The 11,302-nt window shown below is 47.8% G+C and overlaps 2 protein-coding genes and 1 long non-coding RNA gene across 3 annotated transcripts; 2 read left to right on the forward strand and 1 right to left on the reverse strand.

Moving 5' to 3' along the window:
* Window positions 1-244: 244 nt before the first annotated feature.
* LOC123084989 (eukaryotic translation initiation factor 3 subunit A) lies at window positions 245-3,095 on the reverse strand. Its single transcript, XM_044506541.1, has 4 exons — window positions 2,895-3,095; window positions 2,429-2,717; window positions 1,291-1,342; window positions 245-1,197 (listed from the first exon to the last, which is right to left on the reverse strand). Exons 1-4 carry the CDS (start codon window positions 3,011-3,013, stop codon window positions 587-589), a joined length of 1,071 nt encoding a protein of 356 aa, XP_044362476.1. The 5' UTR covers window positions 3,014-3,095; the 3' UTR covers window positions 245-586.
* Window positions 3,096-3,217: 122 nt separating this feature from the next.
* Window positions 3,218-6,380, forward strand: LOC123084990 (uncharacterized). The gene is made up of 3 exons (XR_006439476.1): window positions 3,218-3,373; window positions 5,457-5,771; window positions 5,991-6,380. It is a non-coding gene; the product is annotated as an uncharacterized lncRNA (long non-coding RNA).
* A 1,360-nt stretch (window positions 6,381-7,740) lies between these two features.
* LOC123081702 (putative cyclin-dependent kinase F-2) lies at window positions 7,741-9,835 on the forward strand. The gene has a single exon (XM_044504247.1). The coding sequence runs from the start codon at window positions 8,336-8,338 to the stop codon at window positions 9,605-9,607; it is 1,272 nt and encodes a 423-aa protein (XP_044360182.1). The 5' UTR covers window positions 7,741-8,335; the 3' UTR covers window positions 9,608-9,835.
* Window positions 9,836-11,302: the final 1,467 nt, after the last annotated feature.

Here is an 11,302-nt window from a genome sequence, read left to right on the forward strand (position 1 = left end):
CACCCCAAAAGAGAACTGAGTATACTAGGTGATCATCAAACCAAGCTAAACTGGCAGAGTGTACTAGGTAATTTTGCCTTCTAGTCAGGGCAGTTTTTTCATCAAACAAAACAGGCTATTTTGCGACAGATCATCAAACCAAGCTAAACTGGCAGTGGTAGAGTATATTAGGTGATCATCCACCAGCAGTAGGGATGTGCTGGACAAATAGAATAATACTTCCAAGATAATGGACAGACACAAATTCAATAGTAACATGTTAAAGAGCATACTTGTTCAGTGGATCTGACACAGACTGATAATGTTTGTTACAAACACTTTCACACCAAAGGGAAGAAGAGAACATTTTCAATCCAAATCAAGAGTTCATGAGTTCAAAGGGGGGAAGAAAATATCATGTAAATGAAAATTCATAGATAAGACACCAAATTCCAGCAGAGCGCCATATAGTTAGATTCAATAACAACTAGACCAAGTACATAACCATCGAGCCATCCCAAACAGCTCCAGAGTCCAGACAACAATGAGGAAAGATAACTATCATTTACCCATCGCAAATAACTCCAGGCAACAACAAAAATGGTAACTACAGCGCCAACAGTGCTTCGACTTTTGCAATCTGCTCTTCTTCAGTCATCGGAGCTGGGGTACTGTTCGTCTCATCATAAAGGTCATGCTTCCATTTTTCTGTCTGATGATCACCGGTCTCCTCGTGCATGTTGCTTCTTCCACCATACTGGTAGTCAAACCTGTCTCTGCCCCTTCCCCCTCTGCCAGCAAAACGCCCTCTTGGATCATAGCCATTTCTCTGACCAACACTCCGGTAATCAGAATATCCCCTCCTGGTATCTCGATCATCAGGCCTTATGAATTCCCGTGAATGGTAGTTTATCCTTTCTTCTCCCATTCCAGAGGTCCACCCAGGTTGATCAGGTATACGTGATCTTGAATTCGGTTCTGTAACAGCATGAGCTGATTCTTGCCCCTCCAGTGGCATTCTCATCTCCTTAAACCCTGGCCTCCTTTTGGCAACCGGAGCGTCTTCCTGCAACTTGAAAAACCCATCGTGCTTCCATGTAGAATCAACATCACTCTGTTGGTGAGCCTGCCCAACCTTTTCCTGAAAACCATGTCCCTCAGACTTGTGTCTATCTCTATCATTGAGATGCTCATTTTGATCCCTTTGTCTTCCATAATCTTTAAAATGAAAAACAAAAAATACCCTAAGCAAAGGGATAGAAAGATAAAGTAGTGCAGAAAGTAAGAACTAGTAAGGCAGCTCCCCACTACCTTGGCGACCATAGTGTCGACCACCTTGCCTAGCACGTTCACGCTCATCATGCTGTACATACAAGTACAAGTAGCCTAATGTTGTTAATAAAGTGGACATTTGAAGGTATGTGTCACAAGAGAACTACCACTAAATCACCAGAAATATAGCACTTATGCATGATGACCTGACAAGAGAGATATTCTTTAGCAACAACCCAACATTCTGACCACAACTAGTTCCGTAACAGTACAAGCAATTAACATGAACATGAATAACAATGTAAAAGAAAACACATAGTCTTTGCTCAGCATCCATGTGTTGTACAAGGTAGATCACCTAAGTATATGTGTTTTAATACAACTGGACTCTTACAAAAATGAATAAGCATAATTTGATTTAAATAAATAAACGTTATGGGAGAGCATATGGACTCTAGAACTTCTTTGTAAACTACAATATAGGCTCAACCAAATTGAATCAGAAAGCCACTAAAATGAGTAGAATAGTACTCCCTCCGTCTCTAAATATACAGGTGCCATGGGATCCATGATCAACCTTCAAAAGTTTGACCATCAGTATATGTGAATACATACATGAAAATTTTAGCACTGGCTTTCTCTTGCAAAATACTAACACAAACTATTACCTATATTATAATATAACAGAACACATAGTATAGATCTTGCATTGTGGTCTTGTGGACCGCAGAAAACAAAATTACGACTTACATCTGCAGATGGAGGAAGTGCATAATAAGGAGGTACAAGTTATATTACTATATAATTCTATACACTTGACTTCTAGAGAGGAAACTATACCATTGGAATAAATCATCACTACATACTGAAATAGCTGAAAGTTTGCAACCCAACATGTAAGGAAGTAACATATATATATATATATATATCAAGGTGTAATTTAAGACAATTAGCCTTCTTGCTAGTTTATACTCCTAATTCCTAGATAGCATTAAAGATAGACATTTCATAACGGAACCTGCACAAGAATTGACAGTTACTGCTCCAGCACACGTAAACATTCATGCCGCGATCCTCTACTAGCTATTAAGCTAACAGCTATCAAACCACTGAGAGCAAAGAACATAACCCACTGACAACAATCCCTTTTCTGCACACGTGTATAGAAGACAAGAACCTGAAAGAACGAAGATCTAGGCCGCCATGCCTCCCTCGTCTCGGAGAACCGCTTGGTTCCCCTGGGAGACCTCTCGTGCCTCGCCGGAGGGTCCTCCTTCGCGTCGCCCGGCGGCGGCTTCCCCTCCCGGCGGCCCGGATCAGGACCATCGCTCCGCGCCTTAACGTCTTGCAGGTGCCTGTTCCTCCCCTCATCACGGTCGCCCGCATCATCGGCGCCCTCCTCGGCCCGACGCCTGTGCTGGCTCCTGTCGGACTCATGCCTCATGTCGTCTCTCCGCCTCCTCGGGCTACCAAAAACGAGTTCCGGAATGGGGTCAGCACGGGCGCGGATCGCATTGCCGCGCGAGCACGATGCGCCGATCGGGAATCGCAAGCGCAAGGAACTGGTTACTAATCTGAAAAATTCTAGCGAGACGGATCGGGGGAGACGACGGGGGTTGCGGTGGGTTGGTCTGGGCGCTTACCTGGGGTCGTCCCGGCGCGACCTGGACGAGGAGTGCGGGCGCCTCCCGTGCGAGTCGCGGCCCTCCCGCCGGGACGCCTCGCGCGGCTCCCTCGCCGTCGCCGTCTCCGTCGTCGTCATCCTCTTCTTCTCTACCGGTTCTTCTTTCCCCACCACTTCGCTTCCCCCGGCCTGGAGCGCGAGCTAGGGTTTTTACCCCGAGCCGGAAGGGTGCGGTGCGGTGCGGACCCGAGCCCGACCGGACCGGGGCAGACCAGACCGTACGAGACCGCGCGCCGCGAGCCGGTCTGGCGGGCCTGCTTTAAGATTCGTGCTTGGCTGGCCGTCGCACGAGACTGGAGAGAGCGAAGCGAGTGTCTCCCGAAGCATCATCCTTCCTGGCGAAGCAAGCGACGCCTGCCGCGCCTTCGCCTTCTGCCGCCGCAGCGACTGGGCCGACGATCTCCGCGCGCCTCGCCCTCTCGCCGGCGACATGACTCGGTATGATCTCCCTCCGACCTGCATTGTGTTTCGGGGCCGTTGGACGAGGGGTCCGACGGTTGAGTTCGGCGGCGGCGGGGAACCGACCTAGGGCTTTCCGGGGACCGCGGGCGAGGCTGCCGACGCGGCGGCGGGTGATGGGGAAGTCGGAGAGAGGGGGAGAGGGAGGCGAGAGGGGGACATGGGTGAGGAGGAGATACGTGATTTTGCTGCTTGGCGCTCCCGCCATTGCTGCACCTTCACGCATCCTAAGCGAGAAAGGGTGATTGCGTAGGTTGTTCCTTCCGTTTTTTTTTTTTTTTTTTTTTTTTTGCAATTCTGATACACTCCGTCCAGATTATGCCAAGTTCATGTTGCTCAATCATCTATGATGGTCCGTATCAGTGCTTGATAGGCCTGTCTTTCCTAGCTGGTTAGATATGGCTGTGGTCGGTCAGGGATTTTTTTTTCATGCAGCATGTGTTTATCCGAATTGTGCACATGAAGTGACGAACATTGCATGGGACAAGGAATGGAGAAGCACATCATTCGGGAAGTGTGCCAACCCTTGTGGTTGTTAGATCCACTAGACTCGTTATCCATGTATGCTAGTTCAGTTTTTATCAATTCTAGTAGAGAAAAGTATACTTTTCGTCCCTCAACTCTTCGCAAAGTTTAGTTTTCGTCCTTCAACTCTAAAACCGGATAAAGTGCACCCCGAACTCTCAAAAACGGTCACTTTTCGTCCCTGCTGCTGAGTCAACCCAGTTTTGACCGCGCATAAACAGTACACCCGATGAACAGTAAATTCGAAAAAAATAGCAAAAAAATTCAAAAAAATCTGAAATTTTATGGCATCGAAAATACTCAGGTGCGCCACGTGCGTGCAAATTTTCATCATGTTTGGAAGTTCGAGAAGCACGCAGCAAAAAAACAAAAGTAAATGTACACTAAAGTGAACAGTAAAATAAAAAAAATAGCAAAAAAATTCTGAAATTTTTTGGCATCGACGACGCTCAGGTGGGCAAGGTGCATGCAAAATTTTGTGGTAAAATGACATCGGGGTGCACTCTGTCCGGTTTCGAGAGTTCGGGGTGCACTCTGTCCGGTTTTAGAGTTGAGGGACGAAAACTAAACTTTGCGAAGAGTTGAGGGACGAAAAGTATACTTTTCTCATTCTAGTATTACAAGTCTTTGGATGGGTCGTCTGTAAATTGTCAAATAGGCTTGTTCAATTCCGTGCTAATTCGAGTAGACCCCAATTGGTTTATAGTAGAACCCAGGGGAATCCGAACCGGTGTTTGGTTTACAAAACCCAGGTGTCTCCCTTGTATCTCGAGGTTGATTATTTCTTCAGTAGATAGAAAATAGAAAATGCCATGGGGTTGATTGGTGACTTTGAGATATGGTGCTAGAGAAACTATCTAGAGTTGGAACTGCTGCAGAATGATTCAAGAGTACTGTTCTCTGGTCCAGTGATTGGTGATTCTTCCTTGCTTTTCTCTCTGGACAGATTGTTTAGGGAAGTTCCTTGTTTATAACAGTTCTGTGTTTAACATTGCCAGACTCAGAGTTCAGAAATCCTTATAACAGTTCTGTGTTTTTACACTACTGTTTATCTATGTTCCTCTGCGATGCAACTCGAGTACAGCTTACCTTGTTAATACTTCTGGTCAGACCTTGCGATCTGCAAGCACTATGCTGTATTCAGATTTGTGGTGTTATGCTGCTGTTTCCAGAAGTATATAAGTTGATGCTGCTTCTTAGTACTCCACTATGTCGTCAGTTATCCACATGGACAATGTACACAAGAATTAACTCAATTTTCAATAATTAATGCCACAGCTGTTTCCTCAATTCTGTAGTTTTAACCGAGTTTAAAAAAGGGTTGGGTACATTAAATACTGCTGGTTAGACGTGGAATTCGTGTGTACTTCATATTGGTGTTACATTACTGTTTATCTAATCAGATCCCGTAGCACATAGTTGTTGTAGCTTAGTATTGTGTCATCAAATATGCATTTTCTTTACGTTTGTCTCTGAAGCATCAGTTCTTTAGGTCTGCAGTTGTCTTCTGCTGAGACATTTCTATGTGACATTGCAGCTCCTTTCCCAACATGTACCGGCTCCGAGCCAGGGACAAGATTAAGATGGCAATCAAGCGTGGGTTCAGCGATGAGGATGAGGAGGAAGTGACACAGATGTCAGGCCCAGTGGACTTAAAGGAGGCCACCCACGCAGACAAGATCACAAAGGAAGCTTGGGCTAAGGTTATCGTGCACAGGAAAGCGTCTGCCCTGACAGGTGCCCCGCGGATCGCGACAGGCCCCACCCCTGCCCTGGAGAACGCCACAGGCCCGACCCCTACCTCGGAGACTGCCCCGACCCTCGCCCTGGCCCGAGCCATCCACTAAATCTGGTATAAAAATAACTTCTGTTTCTTTCTAAATACATGTAGGTACATTCTAAATGATCTAACATGAATAAAGGATGGGGTTTCTCTCTCTTAACTATAATTTGTTTGTGTATGGTGGTTTGGATGTTATCTGGTTTCAAAACTTTCGATGTCTTTTTAGTATATCTAATTTTCATTTTAAAAGGTTTACATGATGTCTGATCTCTTTTGCATTCTCCGCAGGCGAAAGGACTGCTGTACAAATGGGCAATTGGCACAAGGCAAAGATTTCAGGAGAATGTTTGCATCAACAGGTTTTTTTTTTCAGTTCCTCTTGTTTTTAGTTCCCTTCCTAATGGTGATCAGTCACAAACCTTAAAATGTAGCTGAGTTTGTGCCTTGAAACTGGCTGAAGGGTACTGGTAAATGGTAAGGGGAGAAGCTTTCCCGTGGTATGCGAACCAAGTCTTGTGGTTACGATGGATGCTTTACCTTGTTCTGCAATGCGGAAGCATGTATGTGTTCACTCTGAGGTGTTTGTCTTTGTCGTGGTGGTGGCATATGATTTCGTGTTCATGTGAGATGATCGTATGTTCGTCTGGTGTCTATGAAAATCCTGCATGTTCGGTCGTTTGTCTGCCGCTCTTGTGATGTCATCACCTTATTCTTTTAACCTTTCGTCCGTGTTAACAAGCTTCGTTCATCTTAGAAATGTTCTTTTTCCGCGGAAACAGGTTGCAAGATGCATGATCATTGATCAGCCAGAACAAAAACAGCAGCCTCCTAATCTTTTAATCTCTTGAACGAACGCATGAACAGGCCGTTTGTGGATCATCAGAAAGGAAAACAGGCCGTTCGCCGCTAGATATATGATACGCAAGCGCAAGAGACCATAAACAACAGCTCCTAGTGCCACCATTCCCTATAGTAGTACTAAAACGCAAGCATGATTTCACAGTTCACATTAGTGTCTAGCAACGTCACCGCAGCAGCACAGCTACTGAATTTACTCCCTTTCAAGTTTCAATTCCTATATGGATTTCTTCCACCTCGCATAAATGAAGTTTCAGTCCCTGACCTGTTGACAGTGAGGCTAGATCATTCCTTGAAGAGAAGAAATCTTTACAAACTCAATTAAAAAATAACTTGGAACAAGCTCAAGCCAGAATGAAAAGGTATGCAGATAAACAGAGAGAACGGCTGACATGAACTATGAAGTGAGACATCTGGTTTACTTAAAAATTGCAACCATGGCAGCTTTTGGCATCCGTATAGGACTCAAACTGGCTACTAAATTCTATGGACCATTTCTAGTTCCGAAGAAAACTGGCGCAGGAGCATAGAAACTGCAGCTTCTGGGCATCGCACAAATACATGGCGTTTTTCACATCAGTCAATTCAAGAAGCACATGAGTCCATTAGTTGTTCCTGCTCCACATGGCAAAGCAAGGTCGCTCCTGTCCTGGTACTTGACACTCGAGCAGTACCTTGTCCTTCTAATTGGTAACGCAGTGGCTGGTGCAATGGTTAAAAAAAAAGCCGCCTCCTCCCTAACTTTTCCCATAAGCCGTCTCCCTCATTCATTGGGGCTTCTGAACTAGTTATGGGTCTAGAAGCCTCAACAAATTTTGGGAGCGGCTTATTTTTTAAGCTGGAGAGAGGCAGCTTATTTTTTAAGCCGCCTAAAAAAACTGGCCCAAACATGTCATGAAAACAAGCAATTGTGGTTCACATTTCCAGAATGCTTCAATCAGACAATCCAATCTTGGTTCCCTCAAAATGATCCTAGTGGGCAAGGGTCATCTTCAGGAACGGGCAATTGTCAGGACCTGAACTATCTGAACCTGAACATTTCCCAAGAACTCCATAGCGGCCGACACTGGCCAATCCCGAGATCCATTTTGTGAACCTGAACCTGAACATTTCTCAAGAATTGTCAGGATCACTGCTATACTTTGTAGTAGTATTAAACTATGAATCAGGGTGAGTGGGGAACGCCCGAGGTTTGTTGATCCATTTCGTGTGCTACCGATCATAGTCCTGCGAGCCGGCCTCGCGCCGGAGCTCCCTAGTGGCGTCGGCGGGGTCCTCGGTGCAGCGGAGGAACTTGATCGCCACGATCTGCCCGTGGCGCGGTGGCACACCTTGACGACGACGCCGGAGCCGCCCTGCTTGCCGGTGCCGCGCGTCTCCTCGTAGTCCTCGGTGCCGCTGATCCAACCGATGCGCCTCCTCTTGCGGCAGCCGGTCGTTTCTGGTCCTTGGCTGCTCGTAGCGTGGCCGGTGTCGTCGTGTCGAGGACGGCAGCAGGTCTCTTGCAGTTGCAGACGGCCATGGCGCTCGGCTCGATCGACGGCTTGGTTGGAGGCGGGAAGGGGCGAGCTTTCCGTGTGGATCGTCTCGTCAGCATATATTGAAACCGAATCGGAAACGAAGAACCTGAATTCGAGTCGGAAACAAACGAACCGTGAATCCGCCATCGGGCGGACAACGCAGGCAGCAAGGCGAACGAACTCGGACTGAAACTGAACTGAATTCCATGGCGACTCGGTGAGGCAACCTGTCGAAACAAATTGCCAACGCAGAGCATGGATCCATACGGAAGTTCCTCCCTCCCCCTTCTCCATCATCCATCTCGCCGCCCTCTCCAGCAACCAAGGAAGTTCGCCATGGCTGCCCGCAAGCGACCTGCTGCCGTCCTCGACGCCGGCCACGGCCACGCCACGGCTCAACATCAACAATCGCCGACGTGCTGCAAGAGGAGCCGCGCCTCCATCGGGAGCACCGACGACTACGAGAAGGTGGCCCGCCTAGGCAAAGGCGGCTTCGGCGTCGTCCACAGGATGCGCCACCGCGTCACCAAAAAGAACGTGGCCGTCAAGTTCCTCTCCTCCCCCGACGTCGAAGATCTTGAGCGGGAGGCGCGGTTCCTCGAGGCCTGCGACGGAAACCCTTACGTCGTCGGCTTCGAGGGCCTGCTGTGCGACCCGGCCACCGGCGACACCGCCGGCCTCGTCATGGAGTACGTCGAGGCGTCGAGCCTCCACTCTTTATTGTGGGACAGGCGCAGCGACCCGCCGCTCCCGGAATCCACGGTGCGCGACTTCATGTGGAAGCTCCTGACCGGTGCGGAAAAGATGCACGGGCACGACCGCCACATCGTTCACCGTGACATCAAGCCAGCCAATATCCTCGTCGGGAGAAACGGGGAGCTCGTCAAGATTTGCGACCTCGGGCTGGCCATGTCCATGTCCGGCTGGCCGCCGTACAACCGGGCCGGCACGACGTCCTACATGGCGCCCGAGATGATCCTTGGCAAGAAGGACTACGACGCGCAAGTGGACACGTGGTCCATCGGCTGCGTCTTTGCCGAACTGCTCACCGGCAAGACGATGTTCAAGGGCTACCTCGAAGATGACGACGAAGACAAGACGAAGAATGACATAAGGCAGCTGTGGAGCATCTTCTGTGTGCTCGGGATGCCGGACGAGAGGACGTGGCCAGGGTTCACCTCGCTGCCGCTCACCGCCGAGGCGCTGAGACGGCTGCCGGCGGGGTGCAAGTACAGCCGGCTGCGGTATTCTTTCCCTGAAGACAAGCTATCCGAGGAAGGATTTCAGGTGTTGCAAGGGCTCCTCACATGCAACCCCGAGAAGCGGCTGACGGCAGCCGCCGCGCTGAAGCACCCATGGTTCGATGCTCCTCGTTCCGCCGCTGCCGCCGCCGCCGCTGCGAAGGTCGACGCTCTGTCGTTTCCGAAAAAGAAGACACCAAGGATCAAGTTCATCCCGCCGGCCATGCCCCAGAAGAATCTACTCAAAATCCCACTGGCCGTGTGGAACGCAGCGCAAAGAGTGTAATGAAACTCTCTACTAGATGTGACTGTGCTTTGATAAGCCATCTATGTAAATGCTTGCATAAGCTTCAAAAAAAATGTAAATGCTTGCATAAACTCTCTTGATGTATTGTAACTGTGTGCTTGGATGAGCCATCTATGAGCCATCAAGTAGAACTTGATCGCCGGATCGGCCATTAGTGTTGGCCTGCTTTTCTGAATTTTATGTGTCATTGTGTACATGTTCAGAGAATCAGAGATGTGTAATTGCGAGGTTGTGTTCAGAGATCCATTTGAGTGCTGGCATGTTTGTTACAGATGCTCAGTTGTTATTGAGTTATACTGTACAATTTGTGCTGTTTTTCCAAAATCATGAACTGATGATAAATATGCAGTACAAATGTTCTAAGCAACAGAAATCTATAGAGTGATGGATGAGTTGGTACTAGTTAAACAAATTTTCCACCATCTTTTCCATATGCAGGTTTCTTACTGTGAAATACTCTCTCCATTCCATAATGTAGTGCTTCCTCTATCCACGTGATTCAACTTTGACCGTAAATTTAACTACCAAGACCGATTGCGGCGGAAGCAAAAATTATATCAGTGAATTCGTATTCGAAAGAAGTTTTTAATTATATAATTTTTTCTTCCGCCGTAGTTGGTCTCGTTGGTTAATTTATGGTCAAAGTTGGATCTCAGGAAGCGCGGGCGCACTATATTTTGGAATGGAGGGAGTAGATAGGAAAATCAAGTACCTGCTCTCTCCGTAAGAGCATCTCCAACAGGCGCCGGTTGTGCCGCGCGCAAAAAACAAATATGCCGCGCGCGCATCGCCTGGTTTGACGCGCCACGCAGCGCTGGCTCCAGCAACCGCGCTAAAATGCAGCGCGCGCGCGCCGCTCCAGCAGAGCGCAAAAATGCAACGCGCGCGACTCGCACAAACAACATATGCATTCGAAAATAGAAGCAAAAAGATCAAAACAAACAAAAATAAATAGTTTAATTTCGTTTATTACAACTCAAACAAACAGTTTACCGTTCAATACAACAAATAGTGCAATTAAACACAACAAATAGTTCAACAATACAATAACAAACGCACAAATCATGATGCTCTTTGTCGTCCATTTCATGCCCACCACTCCTCAATGAGATCCTTCTGAAGATCATTATGCGCTGCGGGACATCGAATGGCATGATAGGAGGCAACAAAATGGACCACCCTTTCAGCCCTCCGTCGCACTCGCACGGGATATCCCTATAACGTCCTCGATGCGGCTATATCTCACACGTGTCGAAGCACGACTTAGAGGCATAACCGCATTGAAAGCAATATCGCAAGTGAGGTAATCTCCACACAACCCATGTAATACATAAGGGAAAAAGATACATAGTTGGCTTACAATCGCCACTTCACACAATACATGAATAAATCATTACAACATCCAAATACAATCAAGGTCCGACTACGAAACCAAAATAAAAGAAGAACCCCCAAATGCGGCAAGGTTCCCGATCGACCCCAACTGGGCTCCACTACTGATCAACTAGAACGAAACAACACAAAGGGCAAGATCTTCATCGAGCTCCTCCTTGAGCTTGGTTGCGTCATCTGCATGGTTCAACGGCACCTGCAAGCTGGTTTTGGAAGTATCTGTGAGTCACGGGGACTCAGCAATCTCACACCCTCGCGATCAAGACTATTTAAGCTTATGGG

The sequence above is a fragment of the Triticum aestivum genome, chromosome 4A (assembly GCF_018294505.1).
Source record: "Triticum aestivum cultivar Chinese Spring chromosome 4A, IWGSC CS RefSeq v2.1, whole genome shotgun sequence".
Taxonomy (NCBI): Eukaryota; Viridiplantae; Streptophyta; class Magnoliopsida; order Poales; family Poaceae; genus Triticum; species Triticum aestivum.

What these genes read in the sequence shown, in the direction of transcription:
- LOC123084989 (XM_044506541.1), bottom strand. Translation starts at nt 3,013, where the DNA reads ATGACGACGACGGAGACGGCGACGGCGAGGGAGCCGCGCGAGGCGTCC. An exon ending in TCGCGCCGGGACGACCCCAG is followed by an intron (nt 2,718 to 2,894) that starts GTAAGCGCCCAG and finishes CGTTTTTGGTAG; the next exon opens with CCCGAGGAGGCGGAGAGACG. An exon ending in CTAGATCTTCGTTCTTTCAG is followed by an intron (nt 1,343 to 2,428) that starts GTTCTTGTCTTC and finishes TTGTATGTACAG; the next exon opens with CATGATGAGCGTGAACGTGC.
- LOC123081702 (XM_044504247.1), top strand. Translation starts at nt 8,336, where the DNA reads ATGGATCCATACGGAAGTTCCTCCCTCCCCCTTCTCCATCATCCATCT.